The sequence below is a fragment of the Opisthorchis viverrini genome, assembly GCF_000715545.1.
Source record: "Opisthorchis viverrini unplaced genomic scaffold opera_v5_1, whole genome shotgun sequence".
Classification (NCBI taxonomy): Eukaryota; Metazoa; Platyhelminthes; class Trematoda; order Opisthorchiida; family Opisthorchiidae; genus Opisthorchis; species Opisthorchis viverrini.
Window position 1 is genome coordinate 3,770,823 of NW_008751657.1, and position 24,229 is coordinate 3,795,051.

At 43.9% G+C, this 24,229-nt stretch overlaps 1 protein-coding gene across 1 annotated transcript in view; it reads left to right on the top strand.

Annotated features, from left to right (window-relative positions):
* Positions 1-255: 255 nt before the first annotated feature.
* Positions 256-24,229, top strand: part of T265_12442 (hypothetical protein) — a gene marked incomplete at both ends in the record, with an annotated part of 54,954 nt that continues 30,980 nt past the window's right edge. Inside the window, 2 exons of the mRNA XM_009163858.1 lie at positions 256-2,084; positions 12,888-13,021. Coding sequence (XP_009162122.1) covers positions 258-2,084; positions 12,888-13,021 — 1,961 coding nt within the window. The remainder of the gene's footprint in view (positions 2,085-12,887; positions 13,022-24,229) is intronic.

Here is a 24,229-nt window from a genome sequence, read left to right on the forward strand (position 1 = left end):
ACAAAGAGCTCAAAAGGAAAACATTGGTTTTATGACAAAGTCGTTGGTTGTGACTCAAGTAGCTGACTTTGTGGACCACGAGCTGACTATCGTGTCTCTGACGGAATGACTTAAAATCAACAGCTTGTCCATGGTGCCAGTTTGTCGCGGTCTAACAGTTCTAATGTACTGCCAACTTCCACAGTTGATCCATCCATGAAAAATTAGGTGACTGGATGCTTTTGCGGAGCACGCAAGCAATCAGCTGATTTCTAGCCGTTCTCAGTGGTAAAGATTTATTGATCGGCCTTTGGTTTGAACCCGATGTTTGCGTGTTCCGGGCAGCTTACGTAAACTGTCCCACTCCATCTGTTTGTGCTAAATATATGGATACTGCACTCGATCCTCGAATAACCGAATCGGGTACTGACAAGGAATCGCACAATACACATGTTGAGGATATTGACTGGAATGATACAGCTGATGGATTCATTCTCCCAGAAATTGATATACCTCATGATCAAGTTTGTACATTGGCGGGCCTCCTTGAAAGGACATCATACACCAATTCTCCCACATCTTCTGAACTTGAGACAACACTCTACTCAAGAGCACTAAACGCAGACCAATCGAAAATAAAGCAGAATTCAGAAGATGTCATCAAAGGGTATGGGGAAGACTCTACAACGCCTCTCGAATCATACTTCTTGTCGACGCCAAATCTCAAGGATAACAGGCGGTCATTTATATCTAAGCCGTTCAAATCACCAGGCCCAGGTACGAACGCAAGTGCTAAAGAAATTACAGGCAGTGCAGACGATGACAGTGAGGAAGGCGAACGGTTCGATGTTTCAGCAAATTTTAATATTGAAAGTTCTAATTCTGGCAAAGCAAGAGGAAATACTCCACAAGGAAGTCAACTGAATGCTCCCAGCAGATATGATAAGTACACCTTTGATCCTCCAAAACCGGAAAAGGCCTGTCCAAAATCTAAGCGACAGAAAAAGTCTCGATCAGATGTTACCCACTCGGAAACTATGACTGCCCCCAAAAGTACCGTGTGTGTCACGAAAGGTCCGGGTATAATGTATCAGTTGCAATTTTGCGCAGAAAACTGTCGCCTTCAGCCACTCTTCATTGACAAACGTCAAGAAGCCGCGGGTGAGACAGACAAAAAAATTCAACCGGCGCACTATGAATACCGAGACCCTTCTAAGAGCATAGGCACGGGCGTGCATGTGCTACGACAGAGATATGCTTTAAGTACAGATGAAAATCCACACAAAGCAAACAGGCCTGTTCTACCACCTTTGAGAGTCTATACGGATGATATGACAACTAGCCGAAAACGAGTTGGTAGTGCGGTTGGACGCGGAAACGGAACTGGTAATGTGTACTTGGTTTACAGAGATATTTTATTCAGAGTTAGAACACCCGCATTTCCTATTTCAAGTATGAAACTCCCTGTCTCGGAAGATATTGCAGCACAGTTGACGCAACTTGGAATGCCCACTACGGATTCACTTAAAAACAAGGGTATTCTTGTTTGCCGATGTGGGTTCGATCTGCTTCAGTTCCATTTTGACATGGTGCAAACTTCTCTTAACCGAGTTGAGCTGAAGGGTACCGTGGCTGTGCAAACCGAAGACAAAATGGTGTACTTGAAGGAAAAATCCAATATAACCGGGCGTATGTGTCTTCTGGCTGTGCCAGAAAGTACATATTTTTACCAGGATCCGATGGTAAATATCCACCGCTTGCACAAGCATCATCAGCTGAAAAACGTAATGCCCCTGTGGAAATACGAACTGATGAGAGCACGACTGGCAGAACGACGTGGAGCTACACAAACAGAGTCGCAGCTTCAAAAGGTCTTTCAGCAAACCAGAGGCTCACGCTTGTGCTTTGAAGGACTTGATATGATCATTACAGCCCAAGCCGGATTGCTGTGTTCAGAAGTATCATCAGGACAAGATAATTACAATGAACTGCTCTACGGGCATCAGAACGAACGATTTAGACTCAAGAGGCCCCCACAATTTGTCACCCAATCGTCCAAAAAGACCGAGGATAATGAAGCAATAAATGTAAGTGTAAACAAAATGGTAATCTTTTTAGCGTTATTCACTCATTGCCAAGCATCAGAAATACGTCTTTTGTGAAGTGTCCAGAACACAACCAGTCCAGTGGATTCATTAGCTCTTTTCTAAATAATTCCGAAAAGGGTAAATGTGTGTGAGCATTGTTTCGAAAATCTGACAGGTAAGCGCTGCAAAAGATGTAAAACATGTCCAAATCCACAGCTAATTATTAAAATAATTGGTGAATACCGTTCTCGAACGTTTCTGGTTTTTATTTATATAACTTCTACGTAGCCCTGTAAGGTTTTCACCTCATTCGAGAACCAATGATTCTCAATATTTGCAACATTCCCCGATATGATTGAGTGAAACTCACTTCTAAACAATGTTCATGTCTAAAGGCAAGCAAACCTTGCTGCGATAAATTTGGCAGTTCTGGATGCCGGAATTTCTTGACTCTGTTTTTCGCGACGGAACGTGAACTCCCTTCATCAGTTAACTCGTCAGTCACCAGTCGCACTCTCCAGTCTAACTTGCCTCGTCAAAGTAAATAGACCTACTGTAATTGTCACAAAAGATATAAAGTTACATTTCGCATAACGTTACAGCTCTACGTCAATTCGTTATGGAAATTTGATACCCTGTTGACGGACCAATATACGCACACACTTATGGTGTGGCACGGAGCACTTTATTGGATTCTTTCCACCTCAAGTCTGTGTGAAACTAGCATGAAGCTCCACTAGTTGACTTGCCTGAAATACTGCAAAAAGAAGATTTTATTCCATTTGCCTTTGAAACTTCCTGCATTTTCCTGATTACTTGACGAATGCATTGACTTAAAATTTCCTTTCAATAAGTAAGCTGCATACTAGCGTGGTTATCGCCTGAAAGACTAAGAATCCTCCCAGACTCTTAATTCTTCTGTTCAAGAACCACATTATAGCACGGAAGACAGCTTAAATTTTGAACTGATAAATGTGTGCCAATCGTAAAAGGTAGTCATTCTCGGGGGGAGTGATGCGATAATAATAAGTGGTAAGTAGCACTACGATAAACTTCATGCGACTGGTTAGTTTTGGGAGCCAGCAGACCGAACTTTATTTACTACTAAACAAATATTCGAGTCAGATAGTCAACGTCAACGACTGGTTGACCATTATCACCTTGACGGCAACACCAGTGCTTCACTGCCGTGTCAATTATTTTCATTAACGACTTCTTTCAGTTATGAGTATTTATTGAAATGTACGGACGTAGTTTGATAGCTATGAAGCACCGATGTTCTCATCTGATGTTGCTGTTAATAATGAAACTCACGACTCAGCAGGTTTTTGGAAAATAGTACGAATGGAAAAACGATTATTCTGGGGTGCACTTGAATCGCTCGCTTATCTTGTGCGTTACAAAGGCTGGTTCAAAACTCACTTTGTTCCATATCCAAAATTTGGATTTACTTTCATCTGAAGTAATGTTATCACTGGTGTCATTTCAAATTTCATGAAGCACGTGAGTTTGGCGGACATGCCAGGCAACCTGCGTAAACAAACCTTTTCTTGCCAGGATAGTCATTTTCTGCGATAACTACAAGCGGTTGTTATCAAAAATGTCCGATCGGCACAAGGGATGCGAGCTTACGGATAATTTTACTGTCGACAAGCCTCTCCAAATCTTTGATGTCACGTGAAACCAGCAGACATTCAAGTCAGTGAGACAGTCACGTGACCAGCATTGGTTCATTGAATCCACCCGAATTATCGATCGGCTGAATGGACACGCATGGGCAATTGTGCATACAGAGTAGGGATGCCAACCGCGTCCACTGTACGAAAGCAAGAAAGCACTATTACAAATGTTTGAGGTAGCAAAACCAGGAAATTTTCGGGCTGAGTCATTCGTACAATTTTGCCCATATTACAACAGAACAGGTTGCAGCACTTCCGATTAGTGCATCATGCCTACTTGTGTGGTACCAAGATCAAGTAACTGCTTGATTTTAAACACAAGATCACAGTTGCTACCTGGTCACAGGCTCTCGCGGCACTTCTCAGGACATCCTGATTTACTATCGATCCACTTCTAAGTTAGAGGTGGAAAGTCCAGAAGTCCTGTTTGTTCATAGGATGAGTATGACCAAAACGTCCCACAAACACATCAAGATGATCTTTCGTGAAAAGAGACAAAGAAAGTTCGTTTGCCTAATACCATTTCGATCGAATTCGATCGCAAATTTAAAGGAAAACCATCATTTACGAAAATGCAAACTATTTAAACGCTCTGAATCAGTAATTCAAGTTATACAAAGGAATATAGTTGTTGGAGGCAAGCTATGTGATCCTCCCGTCGGCAGACTGTAAATTGTATAATACGGAAGTTTAGTATCAATTTACGAAGAATCACACGTAGCCTTGCACTACATAAAAAAGCATGAAAACTCCATAGTCCTATGCCTTTCTGCTCAGGTTGCTGCATTTGTCGGTATATGTTGTACAAATACTGAGGCACCTCTATGTTCACCGGTCGAGCATGTTTTGCTTGGGGCTTCATTTTGTTTTCTATGATGCAAGGTGAGAAGCGAGAAAGCCCTGACTCGTATTCTTGCTTAATGCCACAGGAGTGGATGTTTCCCCTTTCTATTCTGGTGACTGTCGCTGTCGTGCATGTTCGAAAGCCCGGTGGACGCACTCGCTTTGTCTCTTGACTCGTTTGCTTACATGGCTGCATCCTGGTCACCTGAAACACACCACTCATATCGCCGTATCTCGAAGATCGTTCGAACTGAAGCATGAGACATGCAATACATTCAGCTGAAGATACCTCAAACGAGAGATGTAGCTGAGATTCATTTGAGTCTCCTATTACAAGAAAACTAGTTTGTGTATGTGTGTACTTCGCCCTCGTTCTCCTCACTTATTAGTTGGTATGCCTGTCGGCTAGCACCCATACAGTGTGTTAATATGGGATGCTCATTTTCAAACTTAAATTTTGAACATGGACTTTGCCTACTAGGTTCCAAATCACTAGAGTAATATGGCGACTATGAATACTTTATTACCCCCATCATTCCCTTCCCCAAACAGAGGTCTTTCCCAGAGAGAAGCATTTCGAAACCACTGTAAACGCACATTATGCCACTCGTGACAAACCAGCGCATAGTCACTCAACGAAATAATGTTTGATGTTTATAGTTTTACTCATACAGGCAAACAATGGTTTCAGAGAACTACTTGGGTTCCATGAACGCTTTGACACTCATTGCTTCACTGACTTGATGGAACGTCGGCAAATCAATTTTTAACGCTGGTTGTCTGATTGAAGCTTTTGGCTTCGTTTACTTTCTACTGGCGGATTGTTTTTGAAAAAGATGTATGAAGAAATCACCTAATTAGCATTGTTAGAGAAAACATCACCATCGGCTTGTCTGCACCCCTAGAATAAGCGAAAAAGGGCCAGAATATGCGGCCAGATCGAAACAGGAGCCAGCCTCTCCTCACCAAAAACAGTGACATCAGCGTGGCAGCAATAGTACTCACCTATCCTGCTGGGTCAGTTTACTTAAATAATACCTAATTACGGAGAAGAACGCGGAGAATAAAAGACCTATTGTTGGCTTACTACAAACACTGCTCAGGCAATCTGAATGGTAACCAACACTACCAACATTAAAACCAGCGATCATATTTCGCAACATCTGGTCATGGAATTCCTATCTGAAATTTTGTAAGAGCCCAGTCTGAAACCACTCAACCGTCAAAGGCCTTCTGCCCTCACTGACTAAGACCGCCTTGCTTGGCATCATGGAGGCACAATACTATTCCAACCGCACTGCCGATAACCATCATCACAGATATATCATACTTTGACAAACCGTCTGGAAACCGGTGCAATAGCCAGCCACAAGGGAAGAACGAACTCAGGATCTCCTCGTGACCAGGATTTTCCCTCTAGAGGTTTGTTACCAATCAACGAGATTGCTGACTATTCGTAACCCGAATTAAGGGCAGGACGATGTGAACATAACGAGTCAAGTAGACCTGTTCGGAATAACAGGAAAAGCTTAAGCTGTACTTCGTTTCACCATAATCATCCGGGAAACATATCTCGATGTTTGAAACATGAGTGTACTGTTTGTGGATAACCACATCTTTGACATTCAGAGTACAACAGTCTCTCATAGAGACCATCATGTTGAGGTGGAGCAGTTTGTATCCCCAAGATAATAGACCCAGAATGGATGGAAACAAATCCCTTTGGGAGTCACGTTGAAATTAATTTCGTTTAAAAGAGTCTAGCCATGTACCTAAGTCGTGCAGGTCACATTCCGATGACTGCAGTCTTCAACAGTCCCAATTTACTTCTGTAGTGTAAAACCGGACGAATGGTCTCAACAAATGTTTAATATGACATCGGGATGATGAGAAGCTCTCTCAAGTGTCTTACTTTGCCATCATTCGGATGCCACCTGACCTACGCAGTGTACTGTACCATACTATTTCAGTCCTAACAAACAGCATTCAGACGTACATCAGACAATGATACACGGAAAACGTGCAAGGATAGCAGTAAATTGAAAGAGCAAACCAACTACCAACCCATATGCACTCACTGACGATGTCTTTTAAACATCGTGACGAAACGTTTACAAGTCAGTTGCCACGCGCGGCAAGCAGATCAATTGCCACCTTATCAGTAGCCAGTCTACCCGCCAGCGCTACCAATAGCTAGATACTACCGAGTGCCTTAGCCCACATTAATTTACTCTATATAAAGCTAGCCAACAAAACATCTCTGTGCGCGTATCGAGATTTGGATACCACACGCGATAATGATTGCGCTGCTCGAAAAACTAGATTCAAAACCCCCTTGTCTTAGGTATTCATTCGATATATTAGCTGGATGGTATGCAGCTTCTCAATTTGGAGCTGAATAATTAAATGATTGCGCATTTTTAGTACCCGCACTTTTGAAAAACAGACAAAGCAGTTTAATAATTTGAATTTGAACGAAAGAGGTGATAGGTAAATTAAATCGGACTACGTTATATCATTTGACGGTCGACCATAACTCGTTTTCAAGATACTACTCGCATGAAAAATGAGGCCCTGAAGTCTGGAGTTTGTCCTGTAAATGAAGTCATCCCACGCTTGAAATGCTGAGAATCAGCACGCATCTGTTTTATCCTCATTGGTAATCATCGGCAGTGCTCATCTCAACCCTCTAGAAAGAATATGTCCCATGGTGTTTTTGAATGGAGTTTCTGGTTCACGGCCCACAGACTACGGACCACTGAACTGTGTGATTAGCTCACACCTAGCCAAGGTACAAAGCCACCCAGTAGGGACGGTCAGTGGATAGATGAACAGCCTTCTTGTCCTCCAGTTTGGGAGCTGGAATGTGTACTGTGACCCGTTCCTTAAAGACTTGTACTGCTGTGGTAGTATGTCGGTTGAAATAGCCCTCTATCTAGGAGCGTCAAAGTATCCCGCCTGCAGACACCAGCCTTAAACTTCATAACTAGAGCTATGATGACAATAATGAAGAGTATAATCTGATAAATTTGAGGCCGTTTGGTGTTGACTTTCCAAACTACTAGCCTGGAGGTCTCAGGTTTTAAATCCATGAACTTCCATTAGGTAAATAGCTGATGATTCCAGATAAGTATAAAACAGCTGCACAATGCTTCTCAGTTTTTCATGTTGGCTTCACTTACATGACGAGATGTTGATTGAAAAATCCAACATTTCACAATGTTAACTATCTATAATTAGCTCAGTAGAAGAGTAGTTTCACAAGAGTGAAACTCCCCCCTGAGAACCCATTACTCGAGGAACCATTCAACACGTGACCACACCATGTGGGCTCCGTGACTGAGGTATTTCTGAATGCCAGGCAACACTCTGCCGATCACTAACTTGCAACCGAATGACTAAGTTTCCAAATATTAACCGGAATTTGTGGGTTTGAATCGCCTTGGAGATGCGCATTAATGATGATTCCCAACAAAGATGAAATAACTGTACAATTTTCCTTGACTTTTCACCACCGACTGATTACGCTTGATGTTTGCTGTCTTTTTCACGTAACGTTTTCCCGTATGAAAGCCGATGTGCATTGTAGGTCACCTTTCTTCTTCCTAAGTATAGTAGGTTTTCGCGAGGTTTTTTGCCTGGCGTTTAGGTTGGCTATCGCATTTTCATTTTTTAAACAATGATAATATACTTCATATGCATTACGCTGAATTCAGTGTTGAAGCACCCTGCAAGTCTGAGAATCATATATTTTGCTGGGTTGTTTGACTCTACCGTGTGTGTGTCATGCTAAATAGGTAAATGTGGCTCAAAATCTACCGTGAGAAATCATATATCCAGTTTCAAACATAAAATAGAAATACAGAACTGACACGGTATAAAGTAACGAAATACACATACACTGAACAAGTAGTTAAGGTCACAACAGGTCAACACTCATATCCTATTTCCGAGATTGGGCCTCAGCTTGACGTTTTCCGAACTCCTCTTGAACCTACATGGGCGTATCATATGATACACTTTGAATATGCCATTAACTCGGTTCACATATTTTTGCCGTTGCTTTCATTGACTAGGAATAAGTTTGTCTTTCTAGGCCCACTTACAGAAGTGTTTCTCAACCAACTGAGCCACAGAATATTTTCGAAACACCTGCTCATGAATATGGCGTTCGTTAATCTGATCTTTCAGGTCGCACAAACCGATGTGGGTGGCTTCCAGTTGCGAGAGGAGGCCTAGTGTGGGAAGTTTTCTTTTGAACATCTGATTTTCACTGTTTCAGGTAAATCAGTATCACGCGGCTCATTCCGCAGTTAAAGCCTACCTGAGCCAGAAAAAGAAAAATACCCCCTCCTGGTGTTTCCAAACACCCTTTTCGGCGAACTATCTTCTGGGCTTTAACTCCGATGTGAAGCAAATCCATAGCCAATCTGGTCCCTCAAGTTAAGTCTGCTAAACTTGGAGGGTTTGTGGGCTCGGTCGGTGGATGAAAACTTCTCTGTGTGGACAGTAACCTAAATTTCACAAACCTTAAGGCAGATACGTCATGAGAAGTAACACAGTGGAGCATTGATGAAATGGAAATCGTTCTATTCATCCGTTAACCATCAAAGGACACTGCTGAACTGATTTTAACCTCTTAATAACCATAAACGTTTAGTGACGATTGTTGTTAAAAAAGTTAAAAAGCCAAGAGACAATTCACCTGCTGTTTCCTGCTCATGTAGATCATATTCTAGTCGTTCGTCCTTAAAGTGCGTATGTTAGTGGTGAGTAAGGGGATTCTGCTCTCAAATGCGAACCAAACAGTCAAGAGTTCAAATTACTACCCAGGAGGTCATGGGTTGGATTTTCGCTGGAGTTTCGTGAGATGCGCACTGATGATGGTTCCAAAAAAGGCAAAACAGTCGTTTAGTGATTCACGGTTTTTAGCACAGACTGGTTCCTCTTGCAAGGCGAAATATTTGTAGAAAATTACACAGATCTCCCCACTCTACCCATGAAAATTAGGCGTAGGTTCAGTTCAGATCATCCCATGCCATGTCCTACGGACGATCCCAAGGTAGAAGACCAAAATATGCGGAATTTCTACACAATGATTTTTACATTTTATCCTGTCCAGTCAACCTTCTGCTATTTCCCTCAAGAAACAGGACGATACCACAAAATCCCGTAAATACTCTGAACATGGTATTTCCACAGCTTTCAGAAGCATTTGCAGCATACTGCGGCATACTGTAGGTAACTCCAGGCCAACCGAATTCTCCAAGTAACGACTCATGTGTAAGGTTTTGTACATCCGACATTACTGTACGTCTTTACCACGATGATCAAGGGATACCACTGGTACACACAGGAATTCTGTTGCTGATATGTAACTTCAAATGCACAAGTTCTGGAGCGCTGAGCTAATGAGGGCCTGTAGTTAGCCGCAGATCAGAAACATTTTATCTCTAGTATGTCACCGGTACCATTATAAAGTGAAACATGTCTTTCATAAGAGTTTGAGTCTCAGCATGTGTCAATTTACCACACGCCCTTTTCTTAGTAATTTTGTTCCTTTCGTGTCCTTTTGAGAATTTTGTCTTCGTCATCTTGGCAGGACTAAACTTTGTTGATTGGTTGGGTAAAAACGTGCAACAAGGAGCCCTAAAGACGCTTGCAATGTGTCTGTCGCTCTATGGTAGATCTCCTGGTTGTCTGTAGACGTGCATTTTATGGAAGTTTCAGCTGTCAGTCCGATTAGACAGAGTCAACCAAGTGCACCGGAGATAAACTCGATTTTTTAAACTCCTGACTTATCATAGATAAACGATTGTCGATTGCCATACTCAGTGGTCCTCAGTTCTTCAAAAGGTTATTCCTGCCCAAGAGTGATAAGGAGATCTGGAATTCTGCCCACAAATACAACGGCTAACTTTTCGGGACAGGAGCGATGTCTTTTCCTAATGAATATGGTCCCTGTTCGATGGTAACGAAATTAGGAGCTGTTGTGTTTTTTACAGAATACCAAAATGTCAACAAGATGGTTTCCCGAGTATTTGTAAACCGTCGTTTAACCGACAGAATCGAGTCGAATCGTTCAGCTTTAGCAGCCTTCCGTTGCCTAACTGCCATGCCACTCAAAGGTTGCACGAGGGCTGGAATACTGCCAGGTTGCCCAAGCCTAGACAGGGGAAGTCGAGAGGCAGAGGGTGGATTCGAACCACGAACCTTCCTATCAGTAATTCCATGCTCCAACTACTTCGGCCGTCTCGCCCCCGTTTAATCGATAGAGACTAAACTGGAGCAGATAACCCAAACAATCAACACTGTACATAGTGGGGCACTCAACTAGTGCACTGGACTTGGCTCAACAGCGGAGCAAGTCAGGCTTGATGTATCTGAACTCAGTTCGCGCTGCTTTGTCAACAACAAGAATCGATAATTTAAAGTATCGTGAAGTATCGTGTGCAGTATCAAGCTGGCTTTCGTCTCCCGGATTAAAAACCGCAACCAAAACGATCCACATTAAAGAGCTCAGTGATCTGGGTAGAACTGATCGAATGATGAATATATTCAACCAAACATCGTGAGCTGAGAGTTTTCGTTTTCTCACATGATTAGGTGTTACCGCGTCTTAAGTGTTAGCATCTGTGTTCCCGCCTCTGGTGATGAGAAATGCAAATGCATTTCACTCCAAAATAGTGGCCCAAGCATCTGCACAAATGTCCAATCAACGTCCATCTTCAGTGACCTTGTACAATTTTTTTAACGAATATTGTGCGCAAAGAGCACCAGCCATTGCTGCAATAACGAGAACGTTGGAGTGGTTTGAGAAAAATATGGAGAAAAATTTCGCCACACTAAACCGCTTATAAAGGATGAACAAAACGCTTGGACAATTTCCGAGCGGTCTGGATTGTGAATTCCGTTAGTCAGGCATGCCCCTCCGATTCCCCCTAACCTTATCTCGTAAATGATCACCCAGGTTCACAAGTGAACACTCATGAGACACCCCAAATTTTAGTGATTTATTCGTTCATACACTGCACCGTCCTGATTAGACTAAATGTAATGAAACCAGTATTTGGTTAATAAAGGGTTTTAACCACCCTTTAAGTTAGGTTGCTTTTTTTAGCACACTCGGCTGAAGAGTTTTACAAACGGGTGAATTGGGTGAGCCTAATCTGAGTACCTGGTTGAGTCGGTAACGCGACGGTGGATGTGAGACAGTTTTGCCTTCTGTATGGGTAGGTTTCGGTTTGACTCGTCTCTACCAGACATCCTAACCAGCCACCTAAAGGGAGTGATTTTAAACTAAGCTAGGTACTTCATGTGACCAACCAACGGAAAGGCCATGGCTAACTAAGCCAAAATCTTTACCTTTCAGTAAACCTTGCTTGTGAGTAAACGGTTTGTTCGGCCGCGAGTTTGGTTACACAGGAGTTGAGCTAACAATTGAGCATTTGAGTTTATCCTGTTTCGAGTAGTTATTTTATCAATATAGAGCGACATCAAGTGTGGCTGTAGACCAGCACTAAGGGCTAGATACGCTTCAAGCAGAGTCCGCAATAATTTGGTTTCTTCTCGTTTTTACTACTTTGTCCTACTGACGACGATCACTTCACATCTCTACCGCCCTTCAGCTAAGCCACCCGATTAGCGCTGAGTCAAGTCAGCAAGAAAAGGAAGCGGAAAGTGCATAGCTAAACCCAAGGCCGAATCGGAAGTGCGTGGGAATCTACATGGACCAAACTCTCCTGCAAATTATTTTTATCCCCTTATTTCCAACGCCCGTTTCCACAAACCATCAGACACTTCGCATCACGCCACACGTGTCGGATTCCTTCCCAGTTCCACTTGGCAGTCAATCGTTTTTAACTATAAGTGGTTCCTCAAAGCCACTGGAGGGTTGTTTATTTTATTTTCGGTTTACCAATAAAAATGTACCGTCCTCGTTTTTCCGAACAATACTTGGCTGGAACTCATATTACGGTGAAATTTGAAAGTGCAACGTGGTAAATATTATCAACCTCTACTACCGAGACTGCACTACACCTTCCAATAAACCCATGTATGCAGTAGCACAATCTCCTATTTTGATGGATAATTTTGAGCTCTTTCAGAGTAACGCATAGAGTGTTTTTGATATTCTGAATATATCTAGAAATCATTGCTGTATTCGGTCAGTATCTGGATTAATAGACTGCAAATGGAATAATAGTTGATGATTTATCATTAACCGTTTGTCACAAAATCACTTTAATACCGCACTCGAATGCAAAGTATGCCGAATTCTCCTAATGGTGATTTACAGCAACTCCATATTCTCGCCACTGGTGGCTTCATTCGAAGTACCAGTAACTCAAAGGTGTTTGAAATGCAAGGCGGCAACATGTCGCATGACCGCAAGATGTGGTCCCCCGTAGATATCTTATCTGACTACATAGCGTAAGTGTAAAGTTTAATATGAACAAATGCTACTTTGGAAAAGGAAAGATAGGTCATTCATAGCCGGAATACAAAACTCTCCGGGTAAGATGGCTACTGCGGCAAATGGTGGTCACGTTACCGAATAAAGTATGGTGTATGTGATGACAGTCCCAACTGCTCTGCCTAGCATGCAGAAAGGGTGAATCCCTTGCGTTGTCAGGATTCTATTGCATGAACCTTCGAAGAAGAGTACATGCCACCACATAGTCAGATTAAGATATCTCCAAGTAAAGAAATCGCTGCACTAGGCTAAGAGTCGTTGTACACAATGTGTATGGTTCGGTTGACAACCCAGAGCAACTTACTCTTCCCCAACATAGATGAGCACCTATAGCCCCACTTGCCGCTTCGCATACTCAAGCAGAAGACCGCAGGGGTTCCATGTCCTGAAGGGGAGAATAGGGGAGTGGATAAGATCACATGACCAGTCGGAACAAGATGTTTAATTCTCCGGTCTCGTGACCAGGCAACTCCTTTTCGAACCCGTGTTTAATATTTAGATTTTAAAACAAGCGCCTAACTAGACGGTGAGATGTGTAGTAAAGCTTACTGATCCTGGTTACGCAGTTGAGGTCATAGACAATCACATGAATGTTGAACTAAAAATACTGCTAAATTAATATACCGGATTCTTTAAAGAATCCCGTATGTTGCACTTTTGCAGTGAGTAAATCACACTCCAATACCTTTAGCCTGAAACAAGCTGGATTGCCATTAGTATGGCAAGGGAACGTTGTATTTCGTCCGATGATACACTCGACGAGACCTTCTGGGAAAACTGTTACCAAGAGACATAGACCTTTACGAAAGCAGCGCGTAATCGAATAAGATTGGAAGTTTTGTCTCTAACTACCCTAAGCAAAGGCAACTTTAGTGGAACATTGGTAGTTTATTACTGCAGTATCAAGTGCCCTCAAGTAGATATCGGAACCATCGAGGAATCCAGTTGTATCTGAGAAAATTGAGTGGTAGGTTTATCCATCTGAAACTCGGAATTGAGTGTATCTGGCGCCAAAAGTCGATGGTTTCGTGGCACTGAATGATTAACCTGATAAAAGGGCATAAATATCGTCCACTAAGTTACACGAGATGCAAAAAAGTAGCAAGGCCGCTCCAACGACCACTGATGTTCCTTGAGAACCCGAAAACAAGACGTTGAAATCGATGTTCCACTGGAAGGATACCTACCAATCGTTGAGTAACAAGGAACATGCTCAAACGGAAACGTAGTGGTCTATCGGACACTAAGCTTAAGAAAATTCAGTGCACATGTTAGAAATAAGAAAGAGGCGACAAAGTGACGCCCATCTTTTAGAATGTATGTAGACTCTGTAATTGAACTGATAAGCTTTGACGCCTAGCTTCAGTTTTTTTATGTCACTGGCTTAGTGATTAACTCTTTGGGTAGCCAAGATCTGTTCGTGCCCGCATATAGTCCCATATAGTCAATAGGCCGATATGAGTGGTAGAATCTCTAGAAATGCGACATAATAATCAGGATGCGACCCCTCGACTGCATCGGAACGGCTTCCAACCTATGAAGTGAATTCTCAAGCAGGCCCCTACAACAGTCTAACCGGCAGAAATAGTAAACCGACTGAATGGCTCTAAATGCTCTTCCAAAAGACATATTCTTGAATTCAACTTGGTACTGATTTATCTGCTTTTCAATGAAGATTTCGTCCTGTCAATGAGGCCAATCTGTGCTGAAAAATCTAGAAGCTGTACAGCTGTTTCATCCTTGCTGTGAATCATCGACATTTCGCGTATCAGTAGACTCAGAGTCTTGAACTAACGACCGTACAGCCACTGGTTGGACACTTGACCATTTGGCCACTAGGTGCTGGTCAGCAGTATAATCAGCAGCTCGTACACAGGCGTGATATAGCACCCCTCATCCTCTAATCGCGAAAACCACGCCACGTGGTCGATTGGTGCCTGGCTCCTCGCGTGACGGTTTCTGTGTTTTGACTAACGTTCTATGACTGTTTAAACGAGCCTTTTTTAATCTATCCGATGATTTTTGTAAGAATACAGTGGGCCGATATCGATGACCTATGAATAATTTGCCTCGTGGTCAAAGGACTTCCAGAACCAATGAACGTACCACACATTGAGACAAGTGACCAGGGTCATTGGATGCTCCCAAATTTTCCCACTGCCATTGTACCATTTTCTTATTCCGATCAGGGCTGTTACATTTCATTAACAAAATTTACTCAGCTGCAATCATCTTCTGCGTATTGCATGGTTGATATATAAAAATTATTCCTCTAAACCCATGTGGTTCCTAACCATTATTTGGAGGCGTGTGCGGAATAAAACATACGAGTTAGTAAGCCGTATTGTGTTGAGTGACAAGCATTTAGTTGATCAGCATAACCTTAATGCATCAACGGTTACACGCAGGCCCAGGCCAACTCACTCGGAAGATTAGGCCAGTTTATTGAGCCCAGTTACTAGTCTAACCACTCTCAAAGCCTCCTCAGTGGTAAACGACCGATGATTAATAACCCGATTTATTTTCGGGTAGCAGGCAGTTCCTCTAGTAACTTGTATAAAACGCAGTTTCTTCCCTAGCCTATCGCACATTAGTTGGTCAACACTCGTAGTTAAGCGCGCACTCCTGGATTGTCCACCTTTGGGGCGTGATCAGCAGGCAATTGGAACATGTCACCAGTCACACCAAAGTGTAGGCGCACAATTTTGACAGTACTGGACGTATTAAATGAAAAGCGTCCTGACAAGCTACATAAATCATGCGATTGCATGGTATACCTGCGCCGTACCATTGTAGCAAAAATAGAGATACTTGGGGCATGTCTACGCATGCTTCGGCTCCCTTGACATAAACTGCGCGCTTACATCATCAAATTTTCTGACTGTGAAAAAATTTTCGTATGTGAAATATCTGGTAAATTATCGCTGAGAGGTGCAGTGTTCCCTGAAATGGCGTATGCGGGATCAATCACAAAAGACCAGGTCATCTTCCGCCTTCTAATCTGTCTTAATCACAAATACTAGGAACGTATTTAACTAACAGACAGATGTTATTAACTAATTCAGACTGACGAAACCATCGCAAACCCATAATTCGTTAACCATTGTGGTAATTTATGGCAAAAAAGCGCGCTTTCTCTGGGTTGAGTGTATAATTCTGACTATTTGACACCATTTGTAAAAAGACGTTTTGTGTGGAACGACTATCCAAATGAATCATCGATGAGAGTTGTCTATTTACATTGGAGTTTTCTCATGAAATTTGACTGATTTGGTCCAAAAAAATACTTGGTCCCGCCGGCTTAACTCCCGGCGTGTTTCTCAAGCCTAGCCTGTCAACTTGGTTCCGACTTATTGAAAAGACGATTTAATGTCAGTCATTCTCAAGTTCAAAGAAGAGGCGAAAACGCCATCCGGAGACCGCCAGACATCAGTATGATTGCCATTGTCCCAAATTTCACCCTGGCACCATTCTAGAACAGTCGATTTATCACCGGAATGGTAAAGTACGCAAGAATCAAGCTAAGTTTTACCTTGACCGGAGTTACATCGACCGTTTCCGAATTTTACATTAAAAACGGGATCTGTGCCATCTGTCAACAGACAGATTGTATTTTCCAGCCTGTATTGACCATGTGAGACTGGAGCAGTGTTGGGCGTTGTGGGGCGTCCCTTCTGGGTTCTGGCCTCTTAGAATTCCCATGAACGTCCACTCGGGGACGCTTAGTTTCTTCCAAAATATATCCCCTCAATGAGCCTTATCCAGTAACATCAGACAAGAATGCCTTCTCTCACTGCATCGCTTTACATCCGTTGTCAACGCTACCTAAGCTTCCTTCATTGGCTTCCAAAATCTAAGTGAACTAAATCCCCTCAATTGTGTGTTCACAGATACTGACTGCGTGATGATTCTCTTGGGGAAGGTATTTCTTAAACACAAACGGTTTTATTTAACCCCAAAAATTCTGTTGCACTGCTCGCAGTCAGAAGTGTCGCCGCCAGACCAGACGGAAGCAAACCCAAGCCTTATAGCGAGGTTGAACCGATCGTTGTGGGGTTGAGTTGATTCGTCATTTTTCCGCAAATGTCCCGACCAGCTGTCAATGGACGATAACACTTGAATTTGTAAGATCATACTATTTTTGCAAGTCACTTATATTTCTGGCACCGACTGGTAAATAGCTTGGGTGTTAAAGGTGGGTGTGTGCTAATTCGGATTCTATCTCCTGTGAAGTGATGGTGTGGCTGCTGAGTGGGTGGGAATTTGCCCCACATGCATCCTAAGCACAGTGTCTGCGAGTGACACGTGATCAATGGAGTACGCCGGGCAGTCAAGAGATGGGAGAGATCTCATTACATCGGACGACTGGCCGCTCTATTCAGGTTGGGTGCTTCATGTATCACGAGATCGTTCGGTATATAGACCGCATTTTTCTAAGGAAATGCAAGGCTGAAACGCGCAGTAAGCATCCAGTAGTGAAGAAACGGACACATTTGAGCAGCTATCGGACCACCAATCTTTGCCCGAAATGATCTCTTCACTCTGTGGTGATAACAGGTTTTCTTCGGGGCCTTTGTGACCTACTGACTAGCCACATCGACTGCTCGTACTCCCGAAACATGCTGTAGCACCATGGACATTGCCCGAGTAATATGGGTTGCTTGTGTATGAAGATAAGCTGGCTCTACCTTCAGGCGAGTACGCATACAGCGCAATGGTCGTTTCCCGCGCGTGTCCCTCATACGCCGAGCTGTCAACCAAAAGGATGCACCACGTTGCAGATCCTGACGAATAAGGGAAACTATCTCATCCAGAGCCGTTGCGCTTCAGGCAATCTGCCTTGGTCCGTAGCAGACTGAGAGCGTTAGGCCAAAATCATAATAATCCGAAGAGCGTTCCGGATAATGCATTCGAATCACAAACTGACGACGTTTCCGCCAGAATTCCGGATGGACCGACCACCATCTTTGAAGTGGTGGTCATGTATACCAACTGGCATCACTCAAAAAGCATTGGTGATAAGAACTGCATTCCGCATACCAAGAAAAATAACGGATAGAAAACAGACCGAGTAAAGAAAATGCACGGATGTTTGCCGTGGCATTCGGGGTGTGCTCAGTAGCTGAGATTTCATCGTAACATTTGGTCGCGAAACACGTATCGGTCAGCTAAAATTCACACTAATAGTGAAATGAGAAGAGGACTCATGTAAGTCTTTCCTGTCAGTACCAGCGCCATTCCAACATTAAATTGCGGTGGGAGCCCATCGCGATCGTCGGCGTGACAAACTTCTATAGTGGTGAACAACAATTACGGGCTGTTGTTCAGCCACAAGTTCTGAATAGTTTTATCATGAAACTGTCAATCTCACCAGCCCGACGAAGAAAAGATCCCATGGCATTCACATGGACCGCGACCGTCTTTACCTTACGTTACCCTGTCACACCCCGTCCCCAGCAAACTTTGGATCGCCTATGGTTTTGGACATAAAATGGGTTATTACGCAGATGGTGTTTAAACCTGTGCATTGCGTACCGCAAAGATCATAATCTAGAAGGTTTAGCCTGTTAATATGGCAGTTTGGGTTTTTTATTTGGGACCCACTCACGAAATACCCGCGGCCAGCTTACTCTTGATATGCTACGATAGCAAAATTGTCGCCGCGGATTTGTTTCCATACAACTAAAATATGTCTTGAAGCTCTATGCGGGGAAATTTGGGAAAGAGGCTCAGGACAAATGGTGGGAGGTGTCTATTCCTACAGATAATAATCCAGTGAGCAAGATACACGTCACTAGTCTTGACAAACAGGCCACGCCGCGTCTCTAGTCATGCACGGAACGCACCGTACAACCGCTAATCTAAAAGCCGAGTGGTAATGAAAGCGTTTAAGCCTAAACTAAACAAGAAGTGATTTGTTTTTGCCCCGATTCAGAACAACAGCAAAGACAGATTCTTTCCACCGACTATGAAGCCAAAGAATAGATCATCCTTTCTCTCCCCAGAGTCACCGTCGAAGCATTTTCCGGGAAAAAATCAACACAGTTATCAAGCATAGTGTTTGCGTCAACTAAATTAATGAACCGGGGCAGTTTGCCCATTGTGATTACCAAACATTCTTTTTTGGAGTTGCTCGACATACAGCACTAAGGAGCCATCTGCTTTAGACAAGCACTTGGTTAAGGCTTCACTTCGGCAGTGATTTAGTCCACTAGCCAAAGGGTTATGATAGGCTGGCAAGTAAGGCGATGCGCATTCTGCTATGACGATGAAAAATCGTTGTTTGTTAGTGGACTAGACAATCATGCATAGTTGAGACCTCGTGTTTAGCGGTGTACGGTTCGAAGCTGTAACACCACGACGTATGTAGGTATTTGCGCGCACATATATATTTCCATAACTTTCCAGCTCCCTACAGCCGTTAAGTTTCGGTTTGATCGTTTTTCTAGATGAAATCAAGTAACCATGACAACGCAAGCCCTGCTGGAGAGACCCTCTTATCTGAATTTTTAACCCCCCACAAACACTCTAGAAGGACTGCTTCAACTCCCGACTAAACCAGTTTGCCTGATATCAGAAAATATTGACTGAAACGCGAAGTTGCGTGAATACTGCGCCACAAGCCAAGTTTCCCCTGCATATCGCGCCCGACAATAAGTGAGAGTCCTTGGCAATGTGGTCCTAGATAATCGTTTTTGAATAATGGGTACCGATAATCCAGACTTAGTTGAGGTTAACACAAAATCTTTTCAACCAGATTGACCTAACCTTACCAAAGTCACCAGAGCCACGCCGATAGCGGGCGGATCGGGTGTCTAGACTAACACGAAGGAAGGGCGACTGCAGCCAAACAAGCCACATAAGATTCGCCAAATCAGAAAACTGCTGGCTAGCTTCAAGGTGCAGTCCTCTGCGAAAACGAGTCCAATGGGAGCGCCACCAAAAGAATTAATTGTTGGTGCTGCCACCCAGCGCTTGAGACCTCACAGAGACATCTTTCCGACAAATCACTCCAATATACCCGAGAAGCCAAAGAGACGCAAGTTTGTTCCAAATTTTCAGTCAATGGCAAACCTGGTGGTGCAAGAAGGGTATTGAAAGGGCTACAAGCAACAATGGTCGAAATTTTTGCCCGCGGGAAAAAACTTGGCCCCACAAAAGTAAAGAGCCCGCGCAAACCGGGCACCCACGGGGAGGAAAACCCTGCAAACTAAAAGCGATTCTCGAAACCACCAAGACAGGAGGCACACGAGTATGCCTCAGAGGCCTCTTCGGATCCTTGGACTCAAACCCGACGCACAACTAATAAAACTGCTAACCTCTCTGGTTACATAACTCTCGGCTCCTCACCTCCGAAGGCAGCAGAAACAGTGCTAGAACGCTTGTCCACAAACTGCGTGGGTCCGATTCTCTCCCTCTTGGTGTGGTTTACCGTTGCCCCTCGAGTCCTCCTGAAGATGACCAATTTCTCATACGAACCCTTGGGCAACTCTCCTCCAGCTACATCTTCACCCTTCTCTCGCTGGTGGACCACTTCAACGCGCCGAATGCTCTCTAAATTGAGCTTTAGCGCATCGGATGAAGTTGACTTTTTGCAGGGGCGCTGACCGAAGTCGTTCAACGAGGCACTTGGACTCAACGTTTCCTTGCGCCCACCTGATACAGAGCGGACCAACCGCCACCCCTCCTGGATTTGGTCACCATCAACGAAAGACACTTCGTTGATCAGGTGCTAATTAATGCTCCACTGTGTGCTGACCTTCGATTTCATCTGTTATTGGGCCAGAAATCCATAATCTCAAAAGTGGGTTTGAAGCTTTTGCCTTGCAGACACTTTAGAAATGCGCATATTCTTTGAACAGGTCAAACTGGGACCAGCATCAGTGGATGGCTTATAGAGGACCATTGTCCAGAAAGTTCATGAGGCTGGCGCCATGTTCGTTCCAAGAAGCCAGCAAGCAGTCGGAAGAGCCACAAGCTAACTCAAAGGATCTGGCATCCTCTGGAAAACGGGTCTCTATTATTTTTCAAAAGTTTGACTACATGAGACACAGAAAATGAGCTAGTATTTCAAAAATGCAGAAACACCGTAAATCAGAAATATGCCAATGGAACATACGAAAACAAGCCACCATTCTGGACCCAGCCAGAAAAAATAGAAATCTTTTCAAATGCAAGCAGGAACAAGCCATCCGGGTTCTCCATGTGGACAGGAACTGGGAACTCACAAGTGACCCAACAGTGGTATCTGAAGTTCACAGGGAACACTATGCAGGGCTATATCAGCCCAGATATCCTCGTCACGTCTGGTCTTGTCAAGGCGTAACTACGAATGATTTTCACAGTTGAGGGCATTCTTCAACTTTTGCACAGGATCAACCCATTCTATGCGTAGGGTCCCAACAAGGTCCATCCAAGGGTCCTGAAGTCAACGTCATCTACGCTGGCAAATCATTTCTGCCTGGTGTTGATGATGGAAAGCATTCTGAATCGAGCCATCCTAGATCACCTTGCTTCCAACAACTTGATATCTCCAACTCCACACGGATTTTTCCCAAACTGTTCTTGCGTGACAACATGCTCGTGTTTATGGACAGCCTAACCCAAGCCAAGGACGAGGGACTCATATCGGATGTCAAATTTTCGGACTTAACAGAGGCATTCCATCGGGTCCAACATATCCTGCTGCTCCACAATCTGCAGTCTTACGGGAACTGGGAACAAGTGACCCAACAGTGGTATCTGAAGTTCACAGGGAACACTATGCAGGGCTATATCAGCCCAGATATCCTCGTCACGTCTGGTCTTGTCAAGGCGTAACTACGAATGATTTTCACAGTTGAGGGCATTCTTCAACTTTTGCACAGGATCAACCCATTCTATGCGTAGGGTCCCAACAAGGTCCATCCAAGGGTCCTGAAGTCAACGTCATCTACGCTGGCAAATCATTTCTGCCTGGTGTTGATGATGGAAAGCATTCTGAATCGAGCCATCCTAGATCACCTTGCTTCCAACAACTTGATATCTCCAACTCCACACGGATTTTTCCCAAACTGTTCTTGCGTGACAACATGCTCGTGTTTATGGACAGCCTAACCCAAGCCAAGGACGAGGGACTCATATCGGATGTCAAATTTTCGGACTTAACAGAGGCATTCCATCGGGTCCAACATATCCTGCTGCTCCACAATCTGCAGTCTTACGGGATTCAGGGGGAAATCCCACACTGATTCGAGGCGTTCCTATCAGACAGATCATTCCGAGTGAAAATAAACTCGATGTACTGTCCTCCAGCGCCGGTCTCCATTGGCGTTTCTCAAGGCTCCGTTTTGGGACCATTACTGTTTCTGATTCGTCAGCGACCTTATAGATGTTCTTGCAACTCCATGTCTACTTTTTGCGGATGACTTGAAATTCTGGAGTTCCAATGCCAGCGCCATCCAAATGGATGCAGACGCTGCAAAGCAGTGGCCGTTGGATTGGCACCTTCCCCCGAATGGCGAAAAGTGTGTCCATATGTCATTTGGAGGAGGCACAGCGAATGTCTTTTTCATGCACAGTGAGAACTACCATAATACATCATCGGGATGGACGCCAAAATGTAGTTGGGTGTCTAGATCTTTTCAAACATGTCCCTCCCACTGCACCACGAAAAATCGGTCCAAAAGGCGTTCGTCATTCTACGATTAATTCGGCGCACCTTCTTCCACATTACTCGCATGGACTTCCAAATACTCCATGGGACCTAAGTCAGACCGCTCCTTGAAAATACCATCCAAGTTGTCTACTCAGGGCGCACGAAAGACGTAACCCTCGTTGAGCGTGTCCAGTGAGCCACTACGAGTATGGTTACCGGCCTCATATTCGTGGACTACGGAACGCGTCTTACATCGCTTGGCCTCTTTCCACCGGAACATTGTCATCTCTTAATTATGCCCTGTTTGAACAAGGTTTGGCAAACAAATTTTTTACCGTTGACCCAGCAAACACACACCGGAGAGATGGCGAGAAAATTTTCAAGGTTAGAGTGCACACATTCATCAGGCATTTTTCTCATTTCGGGTGGTAACTGCGTCGAATAACCTTCCTTCTTCGGTTGTCCAAGCTACTTCTAGAACCCAGTTCAAAGCATTATTAGACACCTATTTATGTGAGACCTCGCGCTGGCCAGCATACTGCCCCGCGCTGAAGAAGTAAAGAGCGTTAATACACCCTTTTTCATCTGTGCCTTTCAGGTGAACGACAGCCGCTGAACGACAAGTACAAAACCAACCGGGGAAACTGGGAAAAAGCCGCGATCCTGTGTATCAATCCGTGGATCCGTGAAGGTCATATTGCTCCAATGGCCAATGAACGATCAGCTATCCAAACACATGTGTTCGTGTGGTGCGCCGTTTGCTGAGTGCACCAGTCTGTCACGATTTCTCTGGCCTGAGTTTTTTCTAGCGACATGCTCCTTCTCTGTTAAAGGAGCTGTATATATTTTACTTTGACAAACACAACTGCCCGGCATGAATTCGCCGAATCCTGGTCCGCTGGACTTTACCTTACTTTTGGGTGAAATTGAATCTGGCAGTAGCGGTTCAATTGCAAATGTCATCCGAAAATTGCGCGAACACGAAGTTGCAGCCTACAAGGCCGGGGTTGGCGGTCCAACAGGGGAGTTGGTGGCGTCCTTTATATCGGCCCTCGATGAACGTGCTAATGAAAGGAACATCGAAATCGAAAAGATGTGCGCCCATCATTACCAGGGGTTCGCGGAAGCAACTAGAGATTTATTGAGCATACAGAATGATTCATCAACAATGCAGAGTGACATCCAGGCCTTGAATACCAAACTAGAGGCGGCAGTGGACGCAGTAAGTCTTAACCTGTCGCGTGATTGCTGATTGTCACACGGCGTCACAATGTGTTGTATTGTTTTTCACCGTTAACGTCGTTCATAATTACCGTGCGAAAGTAGTCTGCAGCCATTCTTTTAACCATTGATAAAGGCTCGGGGCAAAACGAGCGGCGTTGGTAAATTTGATAATTTTTGAATAGAATAAATACACCCCTAGTTAGTTTTACTCCACACTGCCACTGCTCTATTTTCCTGTGCTTAATAATAGTGCCCAGTTAAAAACTACTCAGGTTCAATTTCATGCGTCCTTTTTCAGTGTCTT